The sequence below is a fragment of the Orbicella faveolata genome, unplaced genomic scaffold (assembly GCF_042242905.1).
Source record: "Orbicella faveolata isolate gen_17 unplaced genomic scaffold, um_ofav_v1 contig_34, whole genome shotgun sequence".
Lineage (NCBI taxonomy): Eukaryota > Metazoa > Cnidaria > Anthozoa > Scleractinia > Merulinidae > Orbicella > Orbicella faveolata.
Window position 1 is genome coordinate 18048671 of NW_028301563.1, and position 13986 is coordinate 18062656.

The 13986-nt window shown below is 39.2% G+C and overlaps 2 protein-coding genes and 1 pseudogene across 4 annotated transcripts; 2 read left to right on the top strand and 1 right to left on the bottom strand.

Moving 5' to 3' along the window:
- Positions 1-2898: 2898 nt before the first annotated feature.
- Positions 2899-5415, top strand: LOC149105093 (uncharacterized; annotated as a pseudogene).
- Positions 5416-7406: 1991 nt separating this feature from the next.
- LOC149105094 (uncharacterized) lies at positions 7407-9493 on the top strand. 3 transcript variants are annotated; one of them, XM_089271066.1, is made up of 2 exons: positions 7407-7742; positions 8152-9493. In XM_089271066.1, exon 2 carries the CDS (start codon positions 8333-8335, stop codon positions 9398-9400), a length of 1068 nt encoding a protein of 355 aa, XP_089127192.1. In that variant the 5' UTR covers positions 7407-7742; positions 8152-8332; the 3' UTR covers positions 9401-9493. The 3 variants fall into 3 exon arrangements, with proteins under 3 accessions (XP_089127192.1, XP_089127193.1, XP_089127194.1); XM_089271067.1 differs by having other exon boundaries at positions 7702-7890; XM_089271068.1 differs by lacking the exon at positions 7407-7742 and adding an exon at positions 7813-8015.
- On the bottom strand, positions 8763-11521 carry LOC110044947 (uncharacterized). Its single transcript, XM_089271069.1, has 2 exons — positions 11265-11521; positions 8763-11008 (listed from the first exon to the last, which is right to left on the bottom strand). The coding sequence occupies exon 2, from the start codon at positions 10941-10943 to the stop codon at positions 9927-9929; it is 1017 nt and encodes a 338-aa protein (XP_089127195.1). The 5' UTR covers positions 10944-11008; positions 11265-11521; the 3' UTR covers positions 8763-9926.
- Between the last annotated feature and the right edge of the window lie 2465 nt (positions 11522-13986).

Sequence of the window (13986 nt, forward strand, 5' to 3'; positions counted from 1 at the left end):
GACGGCAGATTAATCCCCGAAGCACTTTCTGAGCTTCCCGATTCCTTTCCTGCTGCTTTCACGCTTATAAAACTGGACAAAAGCAAAAGGAGGAAGATATAGCTGTTTTGAAAGGCCATTTGACGAGGTCAAATCTGCTTTTTGTTCGACACTTTACACATCAAAACAAAGGCAATTTGTTCCACTTTTTGATTTTGGCGGTATATTTTCAATTTGCGCCTGCGTAAAAGAGATATCGCCCAAGACTCCTTGCTCGGTCGCGTTTTGATCATGTACGCCCAGGAGCCATAATCGGGGACGGAGTCCGTAAGTCTTGGGATCCGCGCGCACCTATGATATGGGACAATTTTTCTATTTTTAGAACAAATTGCGCCATCCTGACGTCATATATCTGCGTGGATCCACGGACATGTCGGGGGCTCTCGTGTGGATGCTGTCACGTTGCGTGATCAAATGGTGAGAGTTGCGAGATTCTCTTGCGTATTTTTCACCGTGATGGCAGGGAATGAGGCAGGGAATACGAACCAGGGCGCTTATATGTAGTTTTATGCTCTGAGCTAACGGAAAAGGTTGCTTTTTCAGGGTCGAAAACAAGACTTCAATCTCGCGCTGGGAATGAATAATAAGATCTGCTCGCGCTTGTTGTAAGCTTACGCGTATGTTTTTGCGTTTGTTCGTTTCTCAGACAATGGTTAATCATAACCAAAACCTGTTTTGATGGTTTCTTATTGTTTCTGCTTGTTTGGTGAGTTTGCAAAAGTTTTTGAAAGGAAAGTCTTATACGTACAATTAGCTCATTTGCATTGTGCAGTTCGCGCACTTTCAAGTCCGAGTCGGCGTTTTCAATTGTCAACAAATCTTGACAAATGATGTGAAGTTGATATGAAATAATTCATATATGAACTGCGGTTGTAGATGAAAGTGAAGAATGATCCTCGCAGTTAATTTTCCAATTTAAGCAATTGGAAAGAAGAAGCCTGAAAAAAAAAAAAATCAGGGCTTCAACGGGATTCGAACCCGTGACCTCCGCGATACCGGTGCGATGCTCTACCAACTGAGCTATGAAGCCACACATTGGGAGCGAGGTCCCAAGGATTTCTTTCGTTATCTTTCGTGCTGAGATGCTGTAACAAATTTCACGAACGCAAAAAAGGCTACTAATATCATGTGTGTTTCTTCAACATAAGCATGGTGAAGTTTTACACTACGAAAATGAAAATAGACAAGGAGTTTTTGATAACTCGATCAACGAAATCGAAATCGCTATTCGAAGTTGATAAAACAGCCATATTGTGCCTTTTTTGCAATATACCAACGTTGATTAAATTACGATATGATGAATTATTATCCAACTGCAACGAATACCGTGCAAATAACAGTGCAAATATACAGTGATATTGTACAGTAGAAACCCTGTTTGCCATATTTTTACAGTAGAAAACCTGTTTGCCGCACAGGTCGGCGAGCGCACGCAAAACTGTCACACTCTCCTTCTTTCATTGATAAATTTATCTACTACAGCAGTTGGATAATAAATCCCTTAGTAGATGTTTTGGTGTGTAGTATCGCTGTATATTTTAACTCGTTGTTTGTATTTTGACTCGCCCTACGGACTCGTCAAAATACGGCACAACTCGTAAAAATATACAGCAATACTACACACCAAAACATCTAATAAGATTTAGTATCACCCAACTAGCGGACTAATGCAAATCCTGCATTTTGATTGGCTACGCTACTAGGGGACTATTAGTAATAGTCATCAAGTAGCGAAATTGGCGCCATCGAGCGTGACGCTTTCTTTCGTTTTATTTACAAACAAATATTTCTTCAACTTGCATTTGCTAACTTTATTATTACCTTTTCTGTCCGACTAGTTGGGTGATACTAAAACAATTAGACCCTTCGCCCTCAAGGGCCACGGGTCTAATTGTTAAATATTTAGTTACCTTCCACAATATATCGTATCTGTAGTATCGTCCAAACGCACCAAATTAAATACGTGTTCTTTTCCCGTAAACAGCCACAGAATAGGGGCGGAATTGTTTAATATTCCTGACAAGTGTTCTGGTTGACCAAAACTATGTCGCCGTAGTTGTAGGAATACGTCACGACCCGCGCATTGAGATTGAAATGCATTCGCCATCTTGAATTTATCGGAGTTGTTAAATTTTGCGCGAATATATTCGTTCTTGGTTAAAATTATTACGTCTTTTTGTCGCGTTTGTGGATTTCTTCTCGTCGATCTACTTACTTTATCGCAGAGGCAAAATTATGGACGCAGAAGAGGCTAGAAAGACTACGGTGGTGAGTTTCCTTCGACTCCATAACGTGACAGATTTGAATGTGTAGTTTCAGGGAATATGCTCCAACGCAACGTCCAATTTCTCTCTCTCCTGTTGTTATCCTCTTAGAAAAATCGCATCTCGTGTTCGTGCGAAAGCGCTTATTCCACGAAACAGAAAACAAATGCAAATCGTGGCTGCCCTTGCAAGATTATGTGAAGTGAGTGCACGTGTGGTTCGACAGCAATTCCGTGTCGAAAACACGGTGAGATCCCTTATTTATGCACTTAGCTTTGATGTAACATTGTTTGTAAGTAGGTATTGAAGGCGGCACGCGAATGGAACAACTAAATTCCTGGCTATTTTTGGTTCTGTTTGTGTTCAAGTCTTCATTTGTACATATATTCATGTATACAGCATGTCTTTTTCATTTCGGGCAAACATTTCACCAAGCATAGAGCAGTTTCGAGTTTTTGCAGTTTGCATTGTCTTTCCCTTGAGCTGAGGAGGTTTCTAGGAGAGTTTGATTTTTCATATACAAAGTACAACGGCTTTGACATGACTGTTTTTTTCTTATCAAGGCTAGTGCAAGTACAACTTCATTTGTGGCTGAAGAACACAGCCATACCAGACTGACAACAGGCCAAGTGAAGAGCAGGAGAGGATAAAATAAAATAGAGATGTGAGGGTCTGCTTGTATAGAAATATATTTTTATTTATTTATTTATTTGTTATTATTCCAAGAGCAAAAATATGCCTAAATATGGAAAAGACCACAAAAATCAAAGCTTGAACACCAATTCAAATGCATAAAGTTTAGCAAGGCAAAATTTGTTTTGTTCCTATACTTGATTTTTTATATTTCTAGGCCCACTTGGCAAAAACTCTGTGCTTGCTAGCAAGCTGTCAAACTTGAATTTTTGACACAGTTGTTGGCTCTGGGTAACCCGAAAACACTGACCCCTGGTCTACGGACCCCCACTACGGACCGGGTCCGCCGACTACCCTACGGACCGGTCCATGGACTACCCCTACGGACCCCCTCAACAGACCACCCTAAAATAGTGTAAAAATAATAAATGATATTTCACGTTTTGGTTGTCTAATAAACTCAAACTCGTGTCGGTGATTTTTCGAGAATTGCACTGTGCAAATGTAACAGACTTGGGTTTTTAACACAACCCCCCCCCCCCCCCACCCTCCCAACAAAAATGCCTAGAAGCTGTTTTAAGCGTAAGGAGTTGCCGATGGTAAGAAGGAAAGTTCTTACCTTCCATTTGTGGCTCAATCTGGCTATGGAAGATGTATTTTTAGGCCGTTTATTCTTGTTTGTATCTGTTATTCCGCTGAGTAAATAGTGAAGCCTGGAACGAGTTCACGAACCCACGGGAGAATGGGCTGAACAAAATGGCAGAGGGGAAAGAACACAAATTTCGAGGCTTCCCAGAGGCTTCCCCCAAACATGTCTTTCGTAGACTTTATGGCCACAGCAAAGTAAATGGCAATGTGTAATGATATAAATTGCACCCAAGCCAGAATCCAGGTCTGTTACATTTGCACAATGTAACGTTCGAAATTTCGCTGTCACGAGTAATCTATTAGACAACCCGTTACTTAAATATTTATTTATTATCTTTATTATATTTTGGGGGTGGTCCGTAGAGGGGGTCCGTAGGGGGAGTCCTTGGACTGGTCCATAGGTAGTCCACGGACTCGCTCCGTAGTGGGGGTCCGCGGACCGGGATTCAGTGTTTTCGGGTTACCCATTGGCTCTATACCTAAAATAAATCAATTACAACACTTAATTTTGTCAGGCGAGCACAAAATACTTTACAGTACTGTACTTTAGCGGTGATTACCTCCATAATGTTCTGTTAGGAATTCATTCAAATGCTTGATGAAGCAATGTGTGCAAGCTGTGTGCCAGAAGCCTGCCTAGAAGAATTGACAATTTAGATGAGACCATCGGTGAAAGCGACATTTCTCAACCCACCCCTGGCACATCCACTGGACAGATGACAAGTGTGGATGGAATGCCTAACCCTGCACCTCCCTCTAGCAACTTGGCAATACCATGGTGCAAGTGTGGCATGTACCAAATTATGTCACAAGAAATAAACTGCGATGACAATAGCACGCATGTCTTCATGAAGGCAGCCTATCAGCAAAATGTTCTCCATAGATACGGTTATCTGGGGAAAGGAAACCAGGTGTGCCCTTCCTGTGTAGTAACAGTTATCCATTGGCAATATCCCTCACACTGGAGTTTATATGGGATTCAGGGCTGATTAAACCAACACAAATGCAAGTAACGAGTTCTTTTCCCCAGCCCTGAAGAAAAGCCCACAAAGAAAGCATTTATAGTAATAGTGGAAAAGGCATTTGATTTGCGGCAGGTTTCTTTCACAGGTCACAGGTCACAGGTCACAGGTCACCAAAAAATTTGCCAAAACGTCATAAAACAGATGCATACAAGTGCGTCCCAAGTGCAACTATAAGAGCTCTTTCTTGAAAAAAAAAAAGCGCGTAGGGGAAATCAGTTGTAGCACTGAAATAATAATAAAAAAAATATATGAAAACGAAAGAGGCTTACACTGATCCGTGAATTATGCATTTACTTACGTGTGATTTGTGAACCAACGACTTTTGCGGGAATAATTGTTCACTTTTTTTGGAGATTTTAGCGTCATTAAAGCTCGTAAACTACACCAAACTAAATGTAAAACCTGTCCATTCCACGCGACTGAGAACTAACCACAGCGACAGTGAACCAGGAGGACCTAGAATCTAGTCTGTCACGATGTGTCACACATGCACACGGCATTTCGATGTATCAAAATGGAGGGTTCTGTATGTTTTGCGAAACGTGGATAGAATTTGTATTTATGTAACACATGATTTAGCCTTTGCATTTTTACGTGAAAAGTGATTTTTTCTGTTAACGTGAAGCTGCTTTCGAATTTTTTGTGATGCGTGAAAAGGCCGATTACTTATGCGTGAAATGGTTTTCAGAGTAGGTATAGGGGACCCTCTTGTTTCTGTTTAGTACATACTCGTTGTAGAGATTTAAAATATATATATATAGAAATAAAACAGTTCAATTTGCTATCATAATGAATTATCTTATTACGATAAAATGTATTAACACTATATGTTTGAAAGCTATATTTCAACCCATTTCGTATATATACCACCCCTAGAAATTTTTTCATTAAAATTATAGAGTAAAACATTTTTAGTTAGGGTTTGTTGCATGGAAACATCGATAAGCCTCTCGGGAATCTCAGTAATTGTTACATCGCGAAATTTACTGAGTGTTTTGATTGTGACCTGTGACCTGTGACCTGTGACCTGTAAAAGAAACCTGCCGTTTGTTTTGTTAATTTAGATCACCTCCATGCCTGGTTTTCATCTTTATCATTGCACATTCAGGATGGGTGTTGGTTCATTATGCCGAAATAAAATGCATGTTCAATACATGGTTGTGAGTTGAAAATTCACCAACAGCTAGTCCATGAATTTGTTACTTTTATAACAAGGCCAATGTTTATTACTGGAAAAAAAAATCAATACAGAAAAAAGATCAATAAATTCAAGGTATAGACAGAAAAAGGATAAATAAAAACAAGGTATACACTGGGATTTTTAATGAACCTGATTTTCAAGCTACATCTTTAGGCAGGGTTGTGCAATTTTAAAAATATTTCCCTGCAACTGATGGCAGTGCCAAAACCCAAAACAAAACCACTAAAATGAAACTCCTCGCAACTGTCAACAGCCAACTGTAACCTGAGTGTTATTCAGGTTAACCAGAGTTTTATAGGGTTAACCTGAGTGCTACCTTGTTTCATTTTGTTTGCAGGGCTGCAAATAACAGTCATTGGCCGACCAAAATTTGCTCATGTCCAACGAAATCCCAACTGTGGGTGGACATGATGTCTGGACAATTTTTTTTATCGTAAATTACTTTACAATTAGGGTGAATAAAGATCTACTATGAGTAAATCTTACTTTTTTTAGTGATGCCAGACCCGGCAAGTTTTGTGTCACCAAACACCCTGAGACATATCGTATTCAATAACTAGTCATGGTCAGCACAGTCACCAAATAGTAGTCAATAAATTTTACTGACTATATACATGTACTTCAGTGGAGATGTAATTTATTTTAGTGTGGGAGAGAAGTAAAAATTGGCTTGATCATGTCATTGAAATGAAAGAATATTGGTACACATTGCAAAAAATAAACACTTCGTATGTTTGAGGACAATTTGGATTTGAAGCATCTACACTGTATTAGAAAAATAATTCATTTGACAGTATTGAAAGACAACTGTTCCCATGGAGATGCTCTAAAAGAGGCTTTATCTTGTAAACAGGACTTCCTTGTATGTTTCAATAAGATGCTGATATGCCTGTAATATCAAAATTGGTAGAACTCGCTCTAACATCAATATCCTCTTTGCAACAAAGACATCGAACACAACACATATTAAGAGTGCCTGCCTGTAAAAATCAGACAAATTCTTAATTTCGCGGCAAGGGTCGAAAATTCGATTTCGCTCATATTCTTATGGTAAATAGGCTAGAGCATGATAAAAACTACTGGATAGTTTTCTTGGCAAAATATCCTTTTATTTCAAAGAAATATGCAAATTACCAAATTCCGTTAAAATCGTCATTTGACGCACCATTTTATTGAGCAAGTTTGAGAGCCTCGCATGCAAAACCGCATCATTCTTCCGTCTTTAAAACACTCAAATGTTTTTATGCAGTGTTTAAATGTGTACTGGGTTGGTTTTAGGGAATGTTGCGTTGTCTTTTTGGGTGGAAAATAATTAAATTTCGAAGGCATGTATCTCATTCACGTAAAAGTACTTCGTGTATATAATTAATTTTCACCATGTGCGAAACCTTTAAATGGATTAAGCTTCTGGTGGTTGAATCGCAGAAGGATGATCTACAGATTCCTGTAAAAATTTCTTTGGGCAAATGATTGTGAGCGACGCGAGAGCTTTTCAAAGTACGTCAAAAATGCACATATTTGACCATCCGTCGTCAAATTTCAATTTACGGGTTAGACGTATATTTTAGCATGCGCCACATGACTTGACCTATAGAGTCCTAAAGTGTGACGTCACGTTACCATGGCGCTAAAAATTCCTGTTCTAAACAAACGCTTGTCATATTGCGCGTCCTTTTCGTAGCTTTTGTATTGAAGAGGTCAAGGGTGTAATTATCGTTTAGAAAAGCACCAGGAGACTTCGAATACGATTGACGTTGTAATTCACACGAAAGTTGTAAAACTGAAAAGGAATTTGAAAGGAAACGATCGAAATGGTGCATTGCTTCGCGCCCGAGTGTGACCACCACTCGGAAAGCCATACTGCCGGTTTTTCGGATTCCCTAACAAGGAGAAAAAGCTGGATGAATACAGAAGATGGGTTCGCCTACTGAGGTTAGTAAAGGTCAGAGGTTTAAATACTTATCCCGGATCATGATACATACGTGATAAGAAAAGTACGTTTGCACGCAGTCCCGTTGATGCAGATAGACTGTCGCCATCTTTGTTATGAAACTAAGCTCAAGCTCACATTTATTACGAAGTTCGTAAAGTTTGCTTACTATTTGTTATGGGTTGTCGGGTGGCCTTTCTGCAGATTTTAAATGTCTTTCCTTGAAGAGGAGAATTAACGTTCGACTCGCTTGAAATTAATGTTAGATACCACAGGTTTGGTTGTAGTTGCTTTTAATAATCCAGCTTTATACGTTTACCAATGCCCACAGTATTTGCATTTTCTTTTATTTTAAATGAAGGTGGTTTCTTTTCAAAATATGCTGCTAAAATAATCCTCTTTCCGCTACAGGAGACAAGATAGAGAGCCAGGAAAACACGCCCGAGTCTGCAGTTGCCATTTCAGAGATGGAAATAAAAGCAATGGTCCTGAAATTTTCAAGAGAAATCAAGACAAACTCTTCGCTGCAGAAGAAGGAAAGCCAAAAAAGAAGAAAAAAATCGAGCCAGCAAAGAAGGAGTCTCTGCAAGATATGATAAAAGCAGCAAGGGAAAAAGAACAAGACTGTCAAGAAGACAGTGGGGAAAATTTGGAGAGACCATCAACAACAAGAGAAATTATCCTGGAAGCAGAACTGCAACAAGCAGAAAGGGACCTAATGGACCTTAAAGAAAAAAATGACTACTTGCAAAAACATTACACAGTGTCAGCAATTGATGAAAATGTTTTAAAGATGGAGACTGGCCTTCCAACAAAGGAAGTTTTTCACATTGTTGTTAATTATACATGCAGGTTCAAACAGGCCATCAATTACTTTGCTGGTTGGAAAGTTGAATCAATTACTTTTGAAGACCAAATATTTATTACCTTGATGAAAGTAAGACAAAATTATACAAACCTTCACCTTGCACAGTTATTTAATTGCAGTGTATCCACAATAGCAAATATTGTAACAACCTTCATTCATGTACTGCACTCAATTTTATTTAATGACCTCATGACATCAATTCCAAGTAGGGATAAGAACAAGTTGTCTGCCCCATCATCTTTCAGTCAATTTGGTTCTTGTAGAGTTGTAATAGACTGTACAGATATTGAGATTGCCACACCTGGGCTAATGAGCCAGCAAAATGCTACCTATTCTAACTATAGGGGAATGCATTCCTTCAAGGTTATTGTGGGTGTAGCCCCAAATGGTGTTATTACTTATGTAAGTAAACTTTATCCAGGGTCGATATCCGACAAGGCAATTGTGCAGCAATCAGGATTGCTAAACCACCTAACTGCTGGAGATATGGTCCTGGCAGACAAGGGTTTTGTTATACAGGATCTTGTACCAAATGGTGTTTCTGTAAATATACCACCTTTTTTAAACAATGGTGCATTCACTGAGAGTGAAGCAAGGGCAACAAAGGCCATAGCAAAATGCAGAATTCATGTTGAGCGGGCAAATGCTAGGCTTAAGGACTTTAAGATCTTAAGTTTTATACCCTCATATTTGCGTTGTCATGCAGACATTCTATTTCAACTGTGTGCCTCACTAGTCAATTTACAGTTTCCTCTCATCAAGGAGGGATGTGAGGGTTATGAATTTGATTAATAATAAATATTTATTGTTGAAATGGAATTAAGTATTAACTAGGTAAAATACATTGGTTACTTGGAGTGAAATAAATCTGCAATCATTAGTGGATTTACATTATGTATATCTTCACCCACACAATGAGGGTTAACACTAACTTAAAAATAGTCTTCTGGCTGGTGTATATGGAGTGCACCCTTACACCCTCACCCACCCTTATGACACCCAATGAATAATCATGAATAAGTACACTTTAAGTGGGTCAGGTGTTTATATTACAAGTTAAATTTTAATTTTAAATTATCTACACTAAGGCAGTGAAAGATTCAGACCTTGAGGTAATGTCGGGAAAGGGGGGGGGGGGGGAACTTTCAAAAATAAGTTTGTACAACAGGACTGCAGGACTTCCTCAGATTGTGCTCTTTTAGGGGTTCAATTTCAATTGCCTGACAAGCATTCCCAATCTTTTCTAATGGGATTACCCAAGGAAATACATAAAGCCCAAATTCTTTATAATATTATTATAGATGACAATCATATAAGGTTATAACTGTCCCTCAACAACCTTTGGGAAGAGGTGATCAAAATAAAACTGCATAAGCTTTGGAATGTTTTCACTCCAAGTTTCATCCCTCGCTATTTTTAAAACTACCACATCTTTAGCTGTCCAGATAACAAAATAACAAAACTTCCGGCGAGAGAAGTACATCTCCCCTTGAATTTGATGCCAATAAACATGTTCTTTCTTCAAAGCATATTGGCCACCTTCAGTTTTCTCCAAGCAGAAATTGGGAGAGGTGTTGACTGCCTCTTCAATTGTCATGTTTCTTTCCGTGTAGGGACACTTTGCTTCCAAAACAGAATCTTCATCCACTAGGCCATCAGGGGAGGCACCAATAATTCCAGAAGCATCCAGCCATATTCCAGTTTCCAGGACAGTCTTTCCAGTTAACCTTGTAAATGCTCTGAGAGCTTCTGTTTCATTGTTTACCCCCCACTGTACTGCCTTAACTCGAAACAAATCATACTCCCCAAGGAGTCGTTTCAGAAGGGATGGAGTGACTCTTTTTGCCTGCAAAACAGAGCCAAAATTGCTTGCAGTCAGTCTTCCTCTTCTTGCAAGATGCCAGGTTGGGTTGTCTCGCTGGCCCACAGTCATTTCACTGACTAAGACGATATCCCTTTCGTCGACCTTGGCTTTACGCACCAAGCAATCCAGCTGTTGTTGGGACTCTCTGGTTTGAAGAAACTCGTCTGAATAAATAATTTCTTCAATTGTTGGAATGGGCAGTTTGGCTTCGGGTGCTGGTTCAGGGCTCATAAGCCAGCACAGACCAGTGAATCTACCATACTCTTTCAAGTCTTCATAGAGTGCAGACCGATCTAATGCATCAGGAGTTCTAGAGATCGCCACATACTTCTTTGGCAGGGGAAACATTTCTTCGACTGCCAGCAGTGACAGGGAGCTGTTTGACTTCCTCTTCCTCCATTCAGGCACTCGATGTCCGTGCGGCTGAGGTTGTGAATGCCGTGGATAAAAAGTGCAGCTGCGTGGCTGCATTTGAATTTACCCCTTGGACATTCACACTCCGTAGATTTTATGTCAAATTGCTCATTTAGGTATATCTAAAAGGGTTCAGATGAGAAGTACAACATAAGAAAACTAAGTCAACGTAACTTCTCTGATAGACGATCGTAGCTTTACGATTTTCGGACGAAAAAGGCCTACACGCTTTAATTGTTTCAAGGAGCCGTAGAAGTTGAAATAAATATAAACTGACTAACGCTGAATTGTGAAATTTAAGGAGAAAACAAGAGGATGCGTGCTGAATATCTACAAATATTACTTCGGCAACTGTTTAAAAACGATCGCTCTACTCACCGTGACTTTGTAGACCTTTTTTTTCATGCTTGCATGGACCTCTCCGCGTAGAACACCCTGTTGGTAACTGAATGACTCAATATGATCCGATTTATAATGATTTTCTCCCCGCTCAATGGATTTTTTTTCTTCAAAGAAGAAAGAGATCAACGAAGCGATTGAAAGCGACGCCATTTTTCTCGCTGAGCGCGTTTGTTTAGAACAGAAAATTCTGCTTCCATGACAACGTGACGTCAAAGCTTTAGAACTCTATAATAAGTTGAAATAGACACAGAGCTGATAATTTTGAAATGTTCTAACCTTATTTGTTGCAAAAGGCAGGTCCAAAGCCGATTTGATGTGTTTCTAGTCGATCTCTCACCATTCGTCGCACATAAAGCAGAAGTTTGCTTTTGTTTACACAAGGTTAACGTCCGATGTACATCGCCAACTGTCAACCTATTATTGGTCGAATATCATGAATCTGTGACCATCTTTCTGCGCATATGAACATCACTGCATCTAAGTCAAAAACGGTTGAGTCATTTGTAGATAGTTGCTTGCTTTGCACTGCGCCAAAATAATACGTTTGATCGATTGCTGACCATTGCTGATAAGCGTGTCGGCGCAGCCGCAATCTTACAGCCGTTATTTATTCGTCACGCAATGCTGTCACGGCATATGCTGCACATTTTGATCTGTTTTGTATAGAGCACTCTCAGGATAAATGAACAATTTAATCATTGTTCATCTGTTTATTCATATGTATAATAACATGTGTATATTTATATAATCGTATTCTGTAGTGTACGTGGCCTAGGTCCAAATCACGTTTGTTGTACGTTTTGATGTTTCAGACAACAGCTGATAAAGCTAGTGCCTGTACTCACTAGAATTTTTAAAAAATCGCTATGAAACAAATTATGGATCAATGAAGCAAGAACTAGCTGAAATAAAAATAGAAAATCGCAACCTGTCTAATTCGTGAGAAAAACAGACTAAATTTAATTAGTAATTACGTGAGTAAATAGCCCTGGCCATGCCATTTTATTTGGCGTATTTTGTTTGCCTTGTGGCGAGGCATTGGTATGTTTGTAACAGGAAATAGAGTACTGTTGTCAATACAGTCCAAAATTATTGTCAGTAAAATATTGTAAATAAAACACCTATTGACCGGTTACCTCCGCGGCCACCATTTGGTCGTTCCGATAAGGGTTTCATTATTGTCTTTACCCCTATTAAGCGGCCACCCAAAATTTAAAAACTTTGTTTTGGAAAGGGCGATGGCAGATAAGAGTCTGAAATTGAAGGTGCATGACGGGTGATAATTCAAATACACGTCGATCATGATTGTCTTGAATTGACTCCATGTTCACCAAGAAATTTATAACCCGATGGTGAAAAATTAAATATTCAAGGTACACCAACTTCTATTTAAGCGGCTAGCCCCATTAAGCGGTCACCACCCATTTCCCCGGGGGTTGCCCACTGTGTTACATGTAAACCAAAAATAATTGCACAGCGCGAAAAGACCTAGGTATGAGTCTAGCGTTACAGTATTAGGCAGGGCATGTAGGTAGCGGTGGTCGAGTGAAAGATAACAACAGGGGCAATGGTAAACTATTCATTCTTCTCATTTCTTAATCTAATCTCTTCCTACTCAACACGATTGTGTGCTCCCAGTGGTTCCCAGCCTTACGGAGCCTTATGTATTAGGATAGAAATTGTCCTACCCCTACCCCTCAAATGGGATGACAGCATTGCGTGACGAACAAGGAACCGCTGCAAGCAAGGATTCAAGCCATCAAACCATGACGATCAAAACGTAATATTTTGGTGTAGTGCAAAGCAAGCAACTATCTACAAATCACTTAGCCGTTTTTGACTTAGATACAGTGCTGATCATATGTGTCGAAAGAGGGTCATAGATTCATGGTATTCGACAATTAAATAAGTTGACAGTTGGCGATGTACATCGGACGTTGTGTAAACAAAAGCAAACTTCTGCTTTATGTGCGACGAATGGTGAGAGAAACACGTCAAATCGGCTTTGGACCTGCCTTTTACAGCACATGAGGTAAGAGCATTTCGAAATTATCAGCTCTGTGTCTATTTCAACTTAACATTGGTCAAGTCATGTGGCGCATGCCATAGTTTTACTTTCATTTTTACGGCTTAGCTATTTTATTTGTTAGTAATTTTTTATCACTGATGTAAATTTTTAATGTAAATTTTATTTTTAATAACATTTTTTACTGTAAAGCGCCATGAGCCCTGGATATGGCGCTATACAAATCTATTATTATTATTATTATTATTATTATTATTATTATTATTAAATATACGTCTAACCCGTAAATTGAAATTTGATGAGGGAATGGTCAAACATTTGCATTTTTGACGTACTTCGAAAAGCTCTCGTGTCGCTCAAAATCGTTTGCCCAAAGAAATTTTTACAGGAATCTGTAGATCATCCTTCTGCGATTCAACCACCAGAAGCTTAATCCATTTAAAGGCTTCGCACATGGGGAAAATTAATTATATACACGAAGTACTTTTAAGTGAATGAAATACATGTCTTCGAAATTTAATTATTTTGCACCCAAAAAGACAACGCAACATTCCCTAAAACCAACCCAGTACACATTTAAACATTGCACAAAACTATTTGAGTGTTTTAAAGATGGAAGAATGATGCGGTTTTGCATGCGAGGCTCTCAAACTTGTTTAATAAAATGGTGCG

What these genes read in the sequence shown, in the direction of transcription:
- LOC149105094 (XM_089271067.1), top strand. Translation starts at nt 7,829, where the DNA reads ATGCAGATAGACTGTCGCCATCTTTGTTATGAAACTAAGCTCAAGCTC. An exon ending in AAGCTCACATTTATTACGAA is followed by an intron (nt 7,891 to 8,151) that starts GTTCGTAAAGTT and finishes TTTCCGCTACAG; the next exon opens with GAGACAAGATAGAGAGCCAG.
- LOC110044947 (XM_089271069.1), bottom strand. Translation starts at nt 10,943, where the DNA reads ATGCAGCCACGCAGCTGCACTTTTTATCCACGGCATTCACAACCTCAG.